This window comes from Nomascus leucogenys, chromosome 20 (genome assembly GCF_006542625.1).
Source record: "Nomascus leucogenys isolate Asia chromosome 20, Asia_NLE_v1, whole genome shotgun sequence".
Classification (NCBI taxonomy): domain Eukaryota; kingdom Metazoa; phylum Chordata; class Mammalia; order Primates; family Hylobatidae; genus Nomascus; species Nomascus leucogenys.
Genome location: NC_044400.1, coordinates 7,582,575 through 7,602,243, shown reverse-complemented (window position 1 = coordinate 7,602,243; position 19,669 = coordinate 7,582,575). Strand labels below are relative to the sequence as shown.

General features: G+C 38.2%; 2 protein-coding genes across 7 annotated transcripts in view; both read right to left on the bottom strand.

Annotated features, from left to right (window-relative positions):
• ZEB2 (zinc finger E-box binding homeobox 2) overlaps positions 1-19,669 on the bottom strand; it is a 135,529-nt gene that overhangs the window by 71,031 nt on the left and 44,829 nt on the right. The window lies entirely within an intron of this gene.
• Positions 6,333-9,173, bottom strand: LOC100581496 (putative uncharacterized protein encoded by LINC00269). Its single transcript, XM_030801476.1, has 2 exons — positions 8,178-9,173; positions 6,333-8,109 (listed from the first exon to the last, which is right to left on the bottom strand). The coding sequence occupies exons 1-2, from the start codon at positions 8,333-8,335 to the stop codon at positions 7,701-7,703; spliced, it is 567 nt and encodes a 188-aa protein (XP_030657336.1). The 5' UTR covers positions 8,336-9,173; the 3' UTR covers positions 6,333-7,700.

Below are 19,669 nucleotides of genomic sequence, written 5' to 3'. Positions count from 1 at the left end.
CATCCCTCTTGCAATAGTACTTACAGGATCGTTGGAAATAGGTAAGTTTAATATCTTTCCTAATCCCAAGAAGCCATTATTATTACTTAAAGTATATCTCAAGGTAGGTTAGTAACCCCCAAGAAGTTACAGCTTTGAGTTAGAATCACATAATCTTTAAAAAAGGACAACATATTTTGCAAGCAGTACTTAACCAAATACTTTAACTCTGACTAGATTTATGATGAATACAGATATTGCAACTCTTATAAGAACTTAAAGATGGCGAACTCAGAGATTTAGCATTTAAGAAGGCTACCTCTAAGACTAAGACTGAATCCATCCCAAGTTTCTTCCATTGTTTTTTTTTTTAAGCATTTTATTTTCCACAGTTGGAATCAGCTGAGGATACAGTGTGAGCAGTGACTCTGAATTTCCTTTGCTTTTGTCAAACTGTGTCACAACCGTAAAGTTATTTTAACTGAGTTTATTTGCTAGGCATTTCCTTTCTCTTGGAGTAGTGTAAGAGAAAGGAAAACAACCATTTAAAACGTAAGTACAGTTGAGTGGATATAAGGGACTCTTCCAGCTCCTATCATAAGCAGACAATTCAATGATAAGGATGTGGGCTTTTTAAGCTTTGAAAAGTATTCATAAATCCCTTTTTGGATTCTTTCATTTCAATTTTCTTCAAGCAATGAGAATTAGGCAAGTTTATAAATTCTCATTTCTATCTTTCTTGGGCCAGTCCTGATTACTCCTATCATGGTTAATACTGGCTCACATGGGGGACTTCCACAAATTCTTTAACATACTGCGTATCTGGTGTAAAAAAAATTATGTAAAATACAATAATTGATGCTATTAATGTATTTGGTGAGATAATCTAATAGATTTCTTGGAAGTAACTCTAATAGATTTTTCTTTCTTAGTAAAAACAACCCCTTGGTCTTAGATTCTGCTCTTGTACAGTCCCAGAGCTTAAGCCCTGGCCACTGTACAGTGGCCAGGGCTTAAGCTCTGGGACTGTATGAGTATGCAAACAAGCAGATTTCACAATCAGATGACACTGACACTTAGGCTTACTGTGCCAGACTCTCTTTGGTGACTGTTCTCTCATCTTGGGCCAGCCTAGGGATCTGAGAACCTGCTGCAGTTAGAAAGAAGTCACCTGACCTCGAAGTTTCCCTCCTGTCTTTTCTCAATCGTTCCAGCTCTCATACTCAAGAGTCAGAGCTCTCCACCACTGTCCTGGCCAGAGCAGCACCCCCCAAAGGTCTGCATGTACCTCCCGCAAGAGAAAGGCATATAGAAGACAATGCAGTTTTAGTCCCTATAGACTTTCTATAATGTCTCCGTTTCCAGAATCTCATGTGTGCCTTAAAAACCTTTTCTTCTACATTTAAAAGGACAGTTTGATTATATAATAATACCTGGATTTATGCATTAATCTACTGACAGCAGAGCCCATTAATAGACATTTTCCCACTTTCTCCTCACAACAAACCTTTGAAGGGGGGAGTAATTATTATGAGGATGATTTTATAGATGAGTAAATTGAATCTCAGAAATTTTAACTGACTTTTTCCCACATCACCTTGTGTTAGAATCTGGATCTGATTCCTGACTCCAGAACCTATTTGTCTCTAGATTCTATCTGTGCTCTTTTCATCACCTTGGGGGTAGAAATCTAAGTAAGCAAACAAAAGCCAAAATAGGGTTTTTAACTATTTAAAATCAGATATGGTGGTGTCATTATGAAATCTTGCTCACCTGGTTTAGTGGACATAACTGTGCCTGGGCAGAAGAGAGAAGGAGGAGGGGAGAACAAGGGCAAGGTCAAGAGCAACTACACTGAAATTTGGAGAAAAAGTAAGTTCGATATAAGGAAGAGGACTTGGTATGTAACAGGTATTAATGGGATCAGTGACAACCATCATTTGTGAATGGAACAGGTTTTATTTTGCTTGGAAGGTTTTTTAAATTTTTATTTTTTCATAAAAACTCAACAAATTTACGTGCCAATCTCCCCTCATATTTACTCTCATCTCCCAATTTCTCTGAACATAAAATTCAAATGGATTCTACAAATGAACAGACAGCTGTATAGTAAATAACTCACATAAGTACTTTTTTTGTTGACATTTTTGTCCTGTCCCAATTAATGCTTCTTTCAGGATTTGAGGTTAGGTATTCAATTAAAAATACCATTCTTTTCTTGGTCATAAGAATGTTCTTGGAGCATTTATACTAAGGCGAATTTAGAGATCAGATACATAATGTGGTACATTCTTTAATATACATGGGTAACTGAATGCCTTACGCTACAGAAACTTGAAATTGGGCCTCAATTGTCTATATTTCTGGGCTGTTTTCATTGCTACTTTAATATTATCTGTCTTATACACACACATACATACACAAACACACACACACACCCAAACTACCACCACCACCACCACACAACTTCACACTTTTCTGATATTTTTATTTACTGGAGTAAAGGTAAATTAAAAAAGCAAATTAAAAATGTCAACAAAGTTTTTATAACATCTTAAAATTACCTTGCTTTCTACTTTTAAAACTGAAATACCAACTCTGGATGACTAGAAATTGAATCAGAAATGCCCCCCAGTCTTTAGGTTGGAATTAGGGAGAGACCTATAACAAATCGCCTGATTTTCCCAAGAATACATTGAGAGAGGGTTTGCAGTTCTCACCAGCTGGAGGAGTCTTCCTGGTATTGATTGATTATCACAGTATTCACCTTGGAATGATATAGATATACTGGATATTATGAAGCTTGGAATTTTTAAAAAATTACCATTTTGTAATTTTGTTCACATTCCAACTGACAGAAGACACAAGAGATACTTCAATTTTCCAAGAGAATGAAAAAAAAATCTTGCCCATTCTTCTGAAATTTAAGTAGGCAGCCCTTGAAAGATCACTGGGAAAAGTCTGCATTTTCTCAGGTTTAACTAAATAATTTATGCATACTTTCACTTTGGCATGATGAAGCAATTTTAGCCTTTAAAACCCACAACTACTCAGGAGGGAAAAGGTCTGGTTCCTGCAACTTAAATAATTTAAACATCCAGGTGGAAATGCTTTCAGCAGTTTCCCTTTTTGAGACAAAGGAAGAAGACCAGAATTTTGAGATACCAAGAATAAAGAATTGATAAAAGACGTAAGCTCGGATGTATTTAATTTAGAATGGGAATCTTGCAATATTTTTTGAATGATTAGAGACTAGAGTGAGGCGTGAGGTGAAACGTCTGCTTGCCTGCTGTTTACAATAAATGAACACATAGAAAATAACATGTCAGTATAGCCCTAAGCCACACACATATGTATTACATATATAAACATAGCATACACAAATAGAAATATCTGTAAAGCTACTATAACCCTATAACCCACGTCAGCCCAAGCTTTAAGCATTAGGTAGCTATTGGAGATCTTAGAGGAAGCTGTGTTAAGAAATATTGTGCTTTAATCCCTGGCTTCTTGGGTTATATAAACGTGTATATCTTTTGATATACAACCAAGTAGAGTAAGATAGATGAAAATGGAACAAAATGTCACTTCTGTAGGACACAGGGCTGCAAAAAGGACAGAAGGAACTACTAAAATACTAGAGGAGATTTTGATATGTAGGTACCCAGTACAATCAGCCCTCTGAGTCCATGGCCTCTTAGCCTGAAGTCAGATTTCAGAACTGCCATGGGGAAATTTACCTTCTCACTTGCAGGTCTGTAATGATCTACTTGTAAAAGAGTGTGGGACTTGGAACACTGCCCGTGTAAATTTAGAGCACAGCTTATAATCAGAAAGTTTTGAGGGTTAAAAAATTTCCTGCTGTCTTATCAACATACTAAAAAAATGCATAGGGCACTTTGTGTTGTAATTTCTTGTGGGAGAGCAAAACACTTAACAACTCATAAAGCACTGGTTGTTATTATTTCTAAAAAATCTTTGTCACATCCGTATCTGATGCTCATGTAAAGATGACAATCGGCTAAGGTACGAAATAAGGTAACAGAGCTAAAGAGAATTGGTTTCCTTTAGAGTTAAGCATGACCAAAATTATACAGGAAGGGTAAAAAGAGATCTTGCTACGTATGTATTCTTTAAAATGAGTGCAGGCTTCATTTTCTCATAGAGGAAAACAGGCTCGTAGATTTTAACACTCCGAAACTTTTGGCCCTGTGCATCATAGGCATGCAACATACTGGGTCCTGTAAGGAGAGATCCTGAAGAAACTATGAAGAAAGGTTACCCTCCGAGCCAACAGGAAAGGTTAAGGTTGGCCAGGGCTGCATAAGACAGGGTTGCTGAAACCCAAAGGTCACATCCTGAACAAGGTTGCTATGTTATGATGATTTCATTCTGAATGCAATTCTGGCTTTGTTTTTGTTGTAGTGCTGTGGGTGAGGGCCACCTAAGTGACGTAGGTTACAGATGTGGACTGGGGAAGAGTGATTAAACCATGGACACATCAGTGTTATTAAGGGATTTAAGAAATATTATTCTTGATCTATGTAAAGAGCTTGAACATCTACGGCTAAGGTATACGATGTGAAGTGAGGCCTAGAAAGAGACTGATATGGGGTGGGTGGTTGTTCTTTCATTTTCTTTTCTTTCTCTCTGTCTCTATTTATTTATTTATTTTTTGGTCATCCATTGACTTTAATTAAGCCCAGCCAGCCTCATAAGCATGGGAAACTTGGAGAACTTTTTTGTTTAAAGTGACCTTGTTCCCAGGATTTGCCCTACAGCTTCTCTCAGCTCCACTGCAAGGATGAATATTCACATTCCTGCTCTGAATCTTAGAACGGGGCACCTGGCGTAAAAAGAAAATTTCAATCTCATCTGAAGTATAAAACTGAGAGCACTGTTTTTTTAAGGGAAAAGAAACCTTTCTCCATAATCCTGCTGGTTATACTTCTTAACTGTATTATTTTAAGTCAATTAATTCAAATTTAAAAATAATGAAATTACTAGCAGAGACTCTAAACTTCTTTTAGTATATTAAATTGGGCAGATTGCTTCTCTCCTTCTAATTATGAATGTTGCAGTTACAAAAGAAACTGTCATTTTGATAGAGCAAAAGACAATCTGTCTGCCAAAAATGTCCAACCATAATTCTAAAAAAAAGTCATCGGCATCAAGAACATGCTACTTTGTTTGATGTACTGTCTTATTGGAAACCTGATTTGCTTTCAACCTCTGAGACAACACATAACATAAGTTTGTGTGACTAATTTTTCTTGGAAATATGAGTAATTAGAATTAGGGGCCATTTTCATAGCAGGAGTGGACAGGTTTTTAAAAAATTCAAAGTAAGTGCTATAGTTATTTTCTTTTTTTTTTTTATCACACTCCTAAAACCAAGTAGAAGGGGGATGCTGGGCTTTGCACTGGATAATGTGAGTCCCCATGTAAATTGTGAGCGATTGCAAAGTACGGAAAGGTTTATTACCCAAGGTGAGCCCTCCCAGAGCTCCTGGAGTATAAAAGCATTAAGCGCATGTTCTAACAAAGTCATAAAAATCAATAAACAGGAACCCCCCACCTGTGCAATGGCCCCAGTGTTAAGTTTTATACATGTAGTAATAGCGCATATCAATTTTCACCACCCTTCCTACGCTAGCTATTACAGGGCCCACCACCACCGGACGGACAGCGAGAGCCGCACCATTCATCCGTCCCACAGAGTTGTCTACATGCCAGGCCCATTGCATCATTGTCAGTTTTATTCTATCTGCAACTGGACAAGGCTGCGGCCCTAGCTTCTATACACCCACTCAGTACCGCAACAATTGCAACTGTGTGCCTCTGTTTAAAGAGTTTACAAGTCCTTCTGAAAGAAAAACAGAACCGTTGCATATTAATGCCCCCAGGCCCTGGACGATCACACAATGGAAAGGCGAAAGACATGTCGCTTCCATCGATATGTGACCTTGTCCAACTGCTGCAGTCTGTGGCTTCTCCACCAAGGTTTAAAAAATAATAATGCATTCTTGATAAGCATCTGGATGACCAGGTTTCTACAGCAACTAGTTATAATCAGAGTGCTCCTTAACAGTCAAAAGATTCAGAGGAGCAGATCACCGTTTTATTACACACACGGTAACATATGCTAAAAATTAGGCCTGAAATATGCAGCATTTTCACCAGGTTACAGAAATAACTACTAACATCACACTTATTTCATAATTAAAGGAAATCCTCCACCCACCTCCCCATTTTTACCAATAAAAGCAGAAAATATCACTGAATATGTAACCTTTGTACCACAGCCACTCTTTGCCATCCTTTCCTCTGTACAGGGTAAGGAGGGGGGACAGGCTTATTAAAATTCCAGCACTTGTTAGTAAAGAGGTGCAATAACTTTGGGAGGAATACTTCACTTGAGGCATTCTGGGAAAAAAGAAGCATAAAAGAAAAAAAAAGAAGCCTCGTTTTAATTATAATCCAAATATAACTGCTCTGGAGTAATGAGGAGCATTTGAGAAGACAACCTTCATTCAGACACAGAACTTGGGTGATGTTTTTCTTCCTTTTAAATGGTTCTGTTGGTTATACAGTTTTAATATGCCTGAAAAACAAAAGAAGGCCCTTGGTGATGACTCCGCTTCTCCCCTCCCCAGCAAAAACAAAACAAAAACAAGAAAACAAAAAACCAGGAGTTTTATCTGTCTGAGGTTGCTTTTGATAGCACTCACAGCACGGAAGTGCCACTCACGGGTACTTAAGAGCTGCGTCATTTAGGAGCATAAAAATAGAATAAAGTTGTGCAGCAAATGAGAAATTATGATATAACTCAAGTGCTATAGCATGAAACCGGCAAAATGAGCCATCTAAACATTTTTCAGAACCAAAAAAATAAAATTAAAGAAAATGGAAACTGCAACTCTAGCATGATTTCTGTGAAGGTGTGTTTGAAATCTTACTAACTTCAATGCCCTCCATGAGAATAGTTGCTATGGATATTATGAGAAAATTAGACATTTCTAGCACTGCAAAGAAAGTGAAGCAATGCAGTTGTGAACAGCTGGCATACAATAGATAATTTAAGGGAAAGTGACCCTCATGTATAATTTTTAACTGAAGAACTGTCAGGCCCCATTAGTTCCAATAGGGCCTGCCAGGACCAAGATCAGTTTATAGGAGTATTGTATTAGCACAGTTTCTGAAAGAGCAGTGTGAAAACATAACATGGGGATTTGGTAAATTCAGCATTTTAAAAAATTGTACACATTATTTGTTATACTGACACCACTGCTCTCTGCTTATGTGTTCTGAATGCAAACCCCAATAGGGTAGCAACTGCCATGGTAAACAATTTGTGAAAAAGCCCTTCTGGGCAGCTGGACTATGGTGAGAAGTAACCCCCAAAAGTTAAAAGGGCAAAACAAATGGTGGCTATCATACACTGTGGTGCTGAATGCTTCTGACTCAAAGGCCTTGAAAGAAATAGGGCAAAGAACAGAAAAACTATATAAACCCAGTCAACCGAAGTTCTTGTCAGAAGTATGGAAATTTTTGGACAGCCTGTGAAGGATGTAACGAGATCTAATTGGGAATATAACATGTGTGTTTCAAAAGTAATAGCCAAAGCAAATCATAAGAAAAAAAAAAAGAGGTTACCTCTTCTCCGTCACATTGGCTATTTAACTAAGCAAATATTGAAGCTTTCTTGGCACCTGGTTATCTCACTTAAACACATGGTGAAATAAAATAATATACACGTGACATGCCATAGTTTCAAATAGCACCATCTTTATTGAAAACATGGGCTGGGTGCAGTGGCTCACACTTGTAATCCCAGCACTTTGGGAGGCTGAGGTGGGAGAATCGCTTGAGCCCAGGAATTCAAGACCAGTTTGGGCGACATAGTGAGACCCCATCTCTACAAAAAATAAAAAAAAAATTATCTGGGCATGGTGGTGCATGCCTCTGGTCCAAGCTACTTGGGAGGCTAACGCAGGAGGATGGTTTGAGCCTGTGAGGTCAAGGCTGCAGTGAACCATGATCGTGCCACTGCACTCCAGCCTGGGTGCTAGAGTGAGACCCTGTCTCAAAAAAAAGAAAGAGAGAGAGAGGAAGGAAGGAAGGAAGGAAGGAAGGAAGGAAGAAAGAAAGAAAGAAAGAAAGAAGGAAGGAAGGAAGGAAGGAAGGAAGAAAGAAAGAAAGAAAGAAAGAAAGAAAGAAAGAAAGAAAGAAAGAAGAAAGACAGAGAGAAAGAAAAGGAAAAAAAGAAAAGAAAAAGTAAAAGAAAAATGGATTCGTGGTACAGGAAAGAGTGGATACTGAGGCTCAGGGAAGGCTTCATGGGGAAAGAGGTCATGGAGGTAATATGGAGCTAATATGTATACAAAACACTTACTTAGTCTAGAATCTTGTAGCTTGATAAATGGCTGTGTTTAGCATCTGGTGGAACACACTGTCCTTAATTTTATTGTGTGATATTGTGCAGTTTAAAATCATGTTTGCCTTACCTCTCTATCCTTAGGGAGAGCTGCTTGATATTGTCTTGTTGGTATTCCTTGGTGTAAATGTTTTGAGGAAATTTCAGACACTTATATCCCAAATTAATGGGATTCTTGGCATCCTCTCTCCCTTTTAATGTTGCACTGATGTGGAATTAATCTCTCTATTTAGGTGGTTTGTCTTTGCTACAAATATTAAATAATCAAGTCAACATCTTTATATATTTAAATCTACCATTTGGTTATTTAGAAAGGCAACTATTCAATTCCATAATTATAGCCACTTAAATCAAAGTCTACTAATTAGATAACATAGCTGGGCTTTACAGGTATTATAGAATATTCTTTACTAGACACTATATTATAAGCAATCATTAGCTCAGCTATAAAAGGGTTTAAATACTAATGGTTTTTTTTAAATTTGTTTTATAACCTAAACAAGCAATCAATGTACATTAATAAGCATAATTGTTTTTTTGGCATCTGTCCATTCATTTGGTCCACCTTGACAGCTCTAGCAAATGTGTCAGCAAAACTCAGTACACACAGTACACAAGTAGGAATCAACAGTGACATATTCTCAAATATATATTATGCATTAAATTATTTTGATATTGAGAGATTAAAACCTCTGCAGTGTCCATGAAATCCCTTTTACATACATTCCAGACAAAGACTGTGACGGATACTTCCACCTCAAACACGACATCGAAGTGGCCATAAAACAAGCCTTAATGAGGCGATAAATGTGTTTACCTTTGATTAGGTGAGCTTCTTGATAAGATAACATGGAGAAGCACTTTCCAAGAGTAAATATGTACAGAAATTGCTGGCCACTACTGTTCTGTTGAGATTCCACATGCAACAGAAACACCTCACTTGTCCAACTCACCTTTCCGCCAGCTAATTTGGCTTTGGCAATGGAAAGAGTATCTCGTATAAGAAATCTCTACCTCGTTTGTGGACCCCAACAGTTCTCAGAAAACCCTTTCCTGGATTCTAAACTCTGTGCTATTATACAACCCAGCCACAACTCTTTACATGTTGTAGTGTAACTGTTTTCTTGTGTGTCTGTTCCTCAATAAACTATGAGCACTGAGATTTTGCTTCCCTCATCTTTGTCTCCTCCAAAGCTACGATGGTGCCTGGCCCACGGTGGACAGTAACTGGTCTGTTTTGAATGCATGAATTTTCATCTAGTTTTTGTGATTGTGTTTACGAAGACACTGGAGCAACAATGTTCTGCAATTCTAGAGATCTCGATGTGGTGGCAGCCTTGTATCCAGTCTTATGTATCCAGTCCTACATTTTGATATCTTACTGCCTTTTGTCAAATAGGGCCATGAACACCCCCCAAGAGCGCTATCCAGTCACATCCTCTGTATTTGTTTCAGGTGACCTTCCTGCAGGGCAACTTTGGCATATTCTCTGCAAAGGTACAGTTGTTGGATTTCACATAAGGAGACTGTTATCATTTGGTCCTTGACAACTTTCATAAACAGTCACTCTTAGCTTAACAAGCAAATGTGTAACAGTTAAAATTGGAAGAAAAATAAGGCCAAAATGGCAGCTTACTGCGCAACTTGCATGCGTTCTAAAATAAAGGAAATATGAATAAAAGGTAACTTATTCAGTGTCACTCGTACATATTTATAGTTTAAAAATTAGTCAAAGTTTATGTCCTGAGGTTGTACCTACAGGAAGCCAGATGTGCCTTCTGCACGTGACCTAAGACAGGCCTAGAGCAACTACTGGATAATTTCTCGCTCATCCTCTACACCGTCGATTGCGGCGGCTTTCTGAGGTGAGAGAAACTGACAGCACTAACTCTCCAGGGCAGAACTTTCCAGTCAAGTGGATCAACGGACTGAAAATCTCTTATGAATAGTCATTAGGCCTTCATTACAAACCCCTCAAAACCCAGTTCTCTTTTCGCAACCAAATGCCTTTTGTCATCTTCACAAGGTGCATCATTTAATTACCAATTGATTTCTTTATATATGACAACATGTCAGATAGCAAAATACAGTGTATCTCCCTTAGGCGGGAAAAGTCTGTTAACTATCACTATGCCAGATTATGGAATTATCTGAAAAACAGGCATCATGCATACTGTTTCTTCATTTACACTACTTTTTCTAACATCAGAGTTTCTTTTTGTTGAGAAAAGCCAATAAAAGAAAAAGAAGAAAAAAGCTAATGAGAATCATGATGGAGTCCTCCCATACCCTGAAACACTTTCAAATTAGTGAGAACACATTTTAAGCTTTCTTTATACGAAAAACGAATACTCAACAACATATAGGGAATATAGAGTGAATTCCAAAATGCAACTATATAGAGAACTACCATGGCCCATCTTTTACATAAAAAAATGTCAAACAATTGTTCTCATTATACCAAGAATTTACTCAGCTTCTGACTTAGCTAGTGCACTGAATCTTCCGCTGTGCAACTGCAGCCTGATAATCAAGTCAGTACTGTATTAATAAGCTGAATAATAAGGGAATTTCAAAAATGTACAGGACTATTATACCGTAACAATAAAACCTCAAACGGAGTAAACCAGGGCAGTGCTGAAGGTAGGCGTCAGAAAATAATGAAACCAGTGTTGCAGCAATGCACTCCATTGTGTGGTAGTGTAAATGCCTGCTTCTTTCATACACAGAAGCCACATTACATGAGTCCGAAATGTTCTCAGAGCGTCACTGTGACTGGTTGTGCTAGAACCTGGCACCGACGGGCACTGAAAGCTGACATTATGCTGTAGGATGTGCTGCAGGTGTGCAGGCCTGGGAACGTGCTCTAATTACATATTTTCCTGCCGCGCAACAATTAAGGTCGCCAAAATAATTGCCAGTTTCTTAATCCCTCCCTAACAAGACTGACATAAGGAATGGTTTATTTTTCTCTGGTTGTTTTGAAAGTGTTCCTCAAGATTTTGGTTTTCTATGGAACTGCATAAAACTAATTCTTATGTTCAGATATGTGATTATACCCATTGTTAAATTAAAAAAAAAAAAGGCCTGTCTTTGAATTGTGGTAAAACTAAAATAATTTTTAAAATGTGAATTGTATAACCTGGTAGGTGGTTTAAACATTTTTCCTCTTAAAGAAGGTGAATTTTGCCTTTAAAACCCTATGTTTCTCCTCTCTGAACTGCTCAAATCATGTGGAATGTTAAAATGGGCTGGGAAAAAAAGCAGACCACATGAAAACATAGACCAAATAGGTGTCTCCACTTATAGCAATGATTCTTCGCCTTTTTGGAGGGGGATCGTGGGGAGACATAGAGCCTTTTAAGAATCTGCTTAAACGTATGGACCCACTGCCCAGGAAAAAATGCATTAATGTACTAAATGTTACATGCAATTTCTGGTGGTTTGCAGATGCTTTAAAAAATCCATTAATGAATTCCAGGGAAAGAATCCCAGTCAACTAATAAATACTGCAATTATTGACACAGTCTCCTTCATTCATCCACTTCTGCATTCTCTGAGCCATCTGACCACCATATGAAGCATACAGTATCTACCACAGGCATCAGGAACCAAGTTTGTGGGATTTGTATTCACAACTAAAACCCATTTCTTTCATTATTATTAGTTGTCAATTTCCCACTTTGGTTGTGCTAATTGGGCAGAGCTGAATCACTCAGAGAATTCTGAGCCAGCTTACTCAGTCTTGCCCCCTTTCCTACAAATCAGAAGATAGCAGTGCGTGCTGATTGAGTACTTAGCAGACAAACTGAAGTTATGTCAAGCGCATTACGATTTAACACAGGCTGAATGGTAGGGGCAGCAGATGTAACTAATGGGGTTAGGGAGAGAAGAAACTGGAGCAGTGAGAGAGGGGATGGAAGGGAAACAAAAGTGATTGTATCAGTAATAGAGACTTCAAAGGGGAGTAGTTTGGAAGATCTGGGTTGGAGAGATCTGGCAAATGGAAAAAGAGGCACATCTGCCTATAGAGTAGCCGATAGAGGAGACAGGAAAAGCCTGCTGGGAGAGAAAGCAGAGTGGGAAATCAAAGGCAAGAAAATGTATAGTTGCAGAAGACGGGAAGCTCGATTCCATTTATAGAGGTAATGACACAAGGCATCCTACAGTTGGAACTGTCCCAAATTGGCCTGTTTTGAGTGTCCCATCCATGACTTGTTGCTAAGAGTAACTTTAATAATTTGATAAAACCATTTCATCTTGACGTTTGAAAAATCCTTTCATTACAAAAATAGTGGGTGGTTTAAATATTACCTGTTCCTCTTTCCAGTTTTTCCTATGTGTCCGATGCTTTAGGACAATGTTTGGTCAAAAAACTGAGGTCTCATGATAGACAACTCAAATGTGAGTTTTATGGATAAAAGTGAGGAACAGGCATGCCATTTCTTTTCTTTTAGGAGATGCTTTGATTCTTGAAGGGGTGGACAGTTGAATTCCAACGATGGAGTGTGCACATGTGTGTGTGCACGTGTGTGTACATGCACACACATGCTTGTGTGTATTACAGTACAACAGGGGGTGAGGACAGAAGGGCAAAGACCAAATTCTTAAAGTGGCTTTGAGGCATGCAGGGGTCAGAAATGGGCTGTGCTGCTAAAACTCAGACCATATTCTGGGATGCTGTTTCTACCACCAGTGGCCCATTCCTGCTCATTATTCATATGCTACATGCCACTCAGGTGTTTTTTTAAGGCCAGCTCAAGCAAGTCCTTTCTGACCTGTTCAAGGAGGGAAACTCTTAGTTCCTCCTTGTACATATACCAAATCGAGGACTTACTTTGATCATCTCTCGATCATTCTATCAGTCACTCAACAAACATTTCTTGAATACTCACAATGCGTCACACTCTTACCCTTGCCGAGCGGTTCTTCCTGACACTAATCTGTAAGGCTCTGTGGGGACTCACCTTTGAACCTTTGGTGCTGGCACATGGTAAGTAGTTAATATTTGTCAAATACAATAATGAATTGAGTGACTATAAAATAGCTTCCCAAACAAATCAAAGGCAGGCTTATAGTATAATGTTTCAAATAGTTGTAAGGTTTTTTAAAAATGATTTTTCTATACAGAAGTACACTTATTAGTAAAATAAATTTTTAAAACATAGCAGTTCAGTTCTTGGTTTAATCACAATCATAGCACTAGTGGTAGTTTTCTCCTGGGCATGGCCAATTCACCAACTAACACACTGCCTGCATAGAGCATGCAAAGATGTATCCAGCTGCATTTCTGACTGACGTAAATACCATCAGCCAGTACTGAGCATTGCACACACTGATCTGAGTGCCACAGTCTCCCAATTAGTCACTATTCGTACAATTCTACACCTAGCCCATAACAGGCTTTTTTTTCCTTAACCCAATTTCCTTGACCTGTGTTTTCCTTCTAACCAGAGTTCAGAGACAAAGGCAGAGCAGTAAATCATTTTCTTAGAAAAACACCATCAGGCTGCTTTAGTCCTTTGGGCTGTTATTTATATGCTGTACCTGAAAAAGTTATTTTGGGATAGTGTAGCTCACTAAATTATATTTTCCTCATTATCATTATTACTTCAAAATGATCATTAATTTGCTCTTTGGCTTTCTAAGAGGGAAAACATCAAAGAAACAAGAGTTCCTCCTAATTTAACTTTTCTTGAAAGGTAAGTGATTTACAAACAAATTACTTGTGCCTTGTAAAGAAGAGCCAAGTGCATCTGCTCATTTGATACATTTTCAAGGGTTACAGTGTGGAAATGAAGCTCTAAGAAGCTCCTGTGTGATCCACAAACAACTTCACGCTGTATTACACGTGCATCAGATACAGAGACCAAACCCTCTGAGTTGCAAGCAACCTGTGATGCAGAATGCTTGCTTGGCAGTGCCTGAAACAGCTTATCTGAATTGCAAACTTTGCAGTCACCACTTACAGGTGATTTTGAAAGTTCATTATATAAACTAAACAGCTTAATCTCCATACTTTGTTTTTAAAATCATACATATATTATCTCTGAAAGATGCTATTTAATCTCTCTCTTTCAAAAACTCATCAACTCTGTTAAGAAATTGCCTTAGAGAGTAAAAATGTATTTAAAACACGCATGAAGCTTAAACAAATGTTTCAACTTGAGGGCAAATAATGTTAGAGACATGGGTAGGAATTGCCAGGATGAAGTTTGCCTTGAATAGAGATCACATGAGAAGAATTTTGAAGTCATAACTTTATAGTACAAGATGATCAAAGCCAAGTATTAATACTTTTTTATCAGCTCACCTTCTAAACAATATTTCAGTAGATTTCCTTTCACACAGTGATATTTGTAATAAATGTTCTGCCTTTGTTTTAAAGTCAGTCTGTAGAAAGATGACATCAGCTTAGCAAACAATAAAGTGCCTGTAATATTGTCTCCAGAGGGCTGTTACATTTACTTTGTAGCAGTAAAATTCAATTTTCAAAAAACACTACATGAATGATGTTAGGTTATTAACCCTATCACCACCGTAAAACATCATTATTGTGTGCAGAATGTAGGTCACTATCTAGAAGCCATAAGTTGCTTTTTTGTTAAATAATCCACTTAAGCTTCTTTTCTTTCCTAGAGCCTGGGTTGTGTCCCTTCTTTTGGGAAAAAAATATTCCAGCATTTAGTCAGCAGACTGGAACAAGACCCCTACACTTTTCATTCTAAGGCTCTCTTTCTTTGTTGCCATTCAGTCACATATCCCAGTTCTGAAGTAACCCTTTGCATTTACTTATTACCAAAGCCTGTTGTTCTTCAATGAAAAATTAGTATATCATCATGTTTTTTCAAATGGCAGAGTCATAACTCTCACATGTTTTGGTTCTAGGACAAAAAGAAAATAAGGATGTGTCTCATTGCAAAGCCTGAATCACTCTCACATTTGAAGACCTTGCACACAAACACTTTATTTCTGGACCTTAATATGTTTCACTTGCTATGCCTGCGTAACAGTGGTAGTTATCTGATATAAGTGATTAAAATCCTTCCTGTTTAGAAAGAAGAAGAATATTTAGCGACAGGACATCAGCATGCAAAGAGTTAACTAGTTAAACTTCTACAAACCCCCAGAGTAACTTTCCAAAAGCTGACAATAAGTAAAAGAAGTGCTGGTTATCCATTTTTTAAAGGGATGGGATTGGTTTTAGAAGAAAGGGAAAGAGGATCAAACACCTCAATGCAACAAAAGGTTGTGTCAGAAGGCCCTCAATCACAAACCTCCTTCAACAACAGATATTCCAACCTTCCAGAGCAGTTACCCTGGCAGCACAGCTAAAAAGTTCCATGACATGAAAAGAACAAAAACCTAAGGGACAGAGGTAGTTATTGTCATGCACACTCTCCTCTCTCTCTCTCTCTTTTTTTTTTTGGCTTGGGTTTTTCCCTCCCCCACGAAACTTTTGCATAAGCTGTTAGAGAAAAGTAATGGTGTGGCTTTCTAAAAAGAAACCCCCTATTCGTAAGCCACCTCCTAGGTAGTGAGGTAGCCCAGTGGACTTTCTGTAAGAAGCACCTGGTAAGTGGAGAGATCATTTACACGAATATTTCAAAAGAGACATCTAAAATTAATAAGCACAATTACAGCCCTGTAAATGTGGTCAATATTCCCTTGAAATCACTTGTGTGTTTTTTTTTTTAAGTTGATGCTGTTTTCTTTTCAGACAAATTTTCTTCAGTGCACAGTGGATATATGTTATTTGCATTTTCTGTGTTGGGTCTTAGAGGTATCTTAACAGCTTGTATGAATTTTCCACCAAAATGTAAATTATTAACAAGTCGGAGTTTTCATTTGTTTTATCTCCTGATGTGAGATCTAAATAAGTATGTAGAACACTTAAAATTCTTGCCATTTCTCTGCTTTCTGAAAAATAAATCTCATGCATACTGCACAATATATTTTCTTATGCATAACATGTTTCCATTTAATGGGAAAAAACTAATTTCAGGAGGAATACTGTATGTTTCCTGGAGACTTAGCTTTATAAGCAGAGTATTAACCCAAAGAAGCATTTGGTCATGTTTTCTTCTTCTTCATCATCATCATCATCATCATCATCATCATCATCATATCATCATCATCCTTATCATAATGTTCTTTATAATCATCCTCAAAAAGCATTTAAAGTCTTCATCATTACCTGGTTTGATATCAGGTATCTTCGATTAACTTTGCCCTGATTTCTATGACATAAACTACTGTTAGAACCAGATTTTTAAAACCCAGTTATGTGGTCCTCAAAATTTACATGCAAGGATAATATGGCACACAGCATGATGGTGATTGAAGCGGGGTGTGATTGGGGAGTCCTTTGAGATATGATAATAATACTAATAGCAAACATATTAACAGTGCTTACTGTATGCCAGCAGTGCTCTAAATAGATGATCGTATTACTCTTCACAACAATCCATTTTACAGATGAGGAAGCTGAGGTGCAGTGCTGTCAGGAAACTGCCCAATGTCATAGGTAGCAAGTGGTGGAAATGGAAGTTTTGAACCTGGGCATGCTCACAAAGAGGACACTTTGCTACATCAGAAAGGAAGGATGGACAGACTACCGAAAGAAAGTGTCAGAATCTGCCCTTGAGAGGTGTGTATCAGGAACATGTATACCATGAGAAGGGTTTCTGAAGAAGTGTGAGAATGATAAAAAAAAAGAAGTACCAGATGAGCTTACTTCCAAAAAGAAAGAAAAAAGATTGGAACAATTAGGAGGTAGCTGGATGAAGAGGTGACATGTATAAAGTGAACATTAGAAGCCAGTCCAGAGAGCAGCTGGCAGCCTCAATGGAGCTCAAAGAGAATGAATGGACCAAAAACATAGACGAGAGAAAAAAAAATTTGTCAGTGTTATTAAACAAAGTAAGCTGGAATTGGATATGTGAATGTGGTGGGAGAGGGGAAAGAAGGCTGCAAAGTCCCCGTGGGCCAAGGCCAAAGCCTAGACTAAGACCACAACTATGAGAATGGAAAGGAAAGGGGTGGATTCAGGAAACATTGGCAAAGAAAAAGTAGCAACGGTTGGTAACAGACTGGATGTGGGGAGTGAGAAAGACAGCAGTGAGACAAAAATAACCATGGGGTTCCTGGTTGGGAGGTCCACGATAGGGTGGTATTTCCCACTGCAATGGAAAACTAGGCAGATAGGGAAAATGAGTAGTTTTATGTCATGTTATTGAATTTGCCAAAGACAATGTCATTAAGTTTTGAGGTCTCTTGTGGGAAGAGTGCTATGCGGTCCTAAGACGTGGCTGGCTTAACTGGTGAATACCTTGATTCTTTTTTTGGTAGAGACAGGGTCCCACTATGTTGCTCAGGCTGGTCTTAAACTCTTGGGCTCAAGCCATCCTACCACCTTGGCCTCCCAAAGTGCTGGGATTGCAAGCATGCACAATAGAGGTCAGTAGTCTAGTAGCTGAAATAGCAAGCAAGAGGCTGTCAGGTGTGCAGGAATCTGATGAGGTGGCATGGATAAGGGACTGCTAGAGAACAGGATGTGCATATGAGGAATGCCAGGAAGATGATCTAGAAGCAGAGGTATAGGGTTGTTACAGAGGTGCAGGGAAATTGAACATGTAGCGTGGAGCAGAGTGAAGTGGCCGAAGAAAATACTTCAGGCTAAGTCATGGCGAATGCCTCACTCCCAAGCTTTATCTACTTTGGGTATAACAGCAGACCAAGTCATGGTTTAAATTCAAGGCAAGGACATTTTCTTTAAAAAATAAGATGTATGTATACAAAATAATGTAGCAACATTCTTTTGCTTTCTGGGGTCAATTATTTGTCTAATGATTCATCCGGTTTTCTCAAGTACTGTTTCTAGGAGAGCAGAGTTTACAGAAAATTTAAAGAAAATTTTCTCCAATGCCTAATCCTGGGTCAACATTTGCAAATACACAGCCTCGTTAATTGGCCTTGCCCGGGCAGTCCTGAGCGGCGCCCCTCCTGAAGACAGAGCACTGAGGAAAGAAGGGTATTATTTCAGCTGGGAGAGGAGCAGAGCCCTGGGATGAAACTGACTGATTCAGACCAGATGGATGGCCACACATAGGTGTGACAAAAATAGTAACACATTGCAGACATTCCAGGAACTGTCCTCCTTTCCTGGCCTGGAGGTGGGTCGCCTGTGTTGTCTCCTTATCTACCTCTTATGTGCTTCCGAATCAAAGAATGTCAATGATGCTAACTCTTTTCCATGTTAGCACCAGGTCACAAGGCATCAGATTTGAAGTTCCATTAAAAAAGTCTAATGACCATTGCCCAGGTTTCCCTGTAGGTAAAGCCAAAGCAAATCATCTTGCCTACTGCCTAAAAATGTTGTTATTATTTCAATTTCCTCTTGCACATGAAGAGTTCTAAGGTGTCAGAAACTGATCTCTGCTACCCTAGAAGAGAAGGGTACATTAATAAATGATACCAGTGTTGTAATCATTGATTATAACTTAATTCATGGGTCTTAAAAGAGTACTACGTAATAACTGAGGATTCTGATCTGGTTATAGGCACTTTAACCCTAAATTGTCTGAGCCTGAGGACTCTCTATTAAAAAGAGATAGGACCTCACATGAGATCATCATCACCATCCATAATCATGACCATTCATTCATTACTGTCATTATTATTTGACGTTTAAGATTTCTTTTTGAGTATTTTGGTTCTCATTTCACTACATTAGTGAATTTTGACTTTATAAACTAAGGTAAGGGTTTATTAACTTGATAACATTGGAAGAAAGAAATGTAACATTTTTATTTATTACAAGAATTACTTTCCTACTTGAAAGGAAACTCAACAAGCATGGGAAATTTTCTGTCATTCAAAGCTAAAGTGCAGAAATTATGCACAAATTTGAATGTTTATCAAAATTAAAGGAAACTCCAAAAGCTTTTTGTAAAATAATATAAAACCTAGAGAAATGGTGAGCATTTAATAACAACCCAGTGACATTTCAACAAGTATGGGAGAGGCTTTGTCATAATAAAAGTATGGTTTTCTCACTCTCTACCTCAAATGTCCTGCCCTGTTTTGTCCCAGCATGAAGTTTTAGTTTATGCGTTCTCACATAGGCCTGAAACTGTTACCTACTTGTTATAAACCGTCTCAGATTTCACTGCTGTGGGTTAATCTGTAGGTCCTGATTGACATCCTTGACTGTCTCTCACACTCACTATGCAGCTCACATGTAACTGCCAC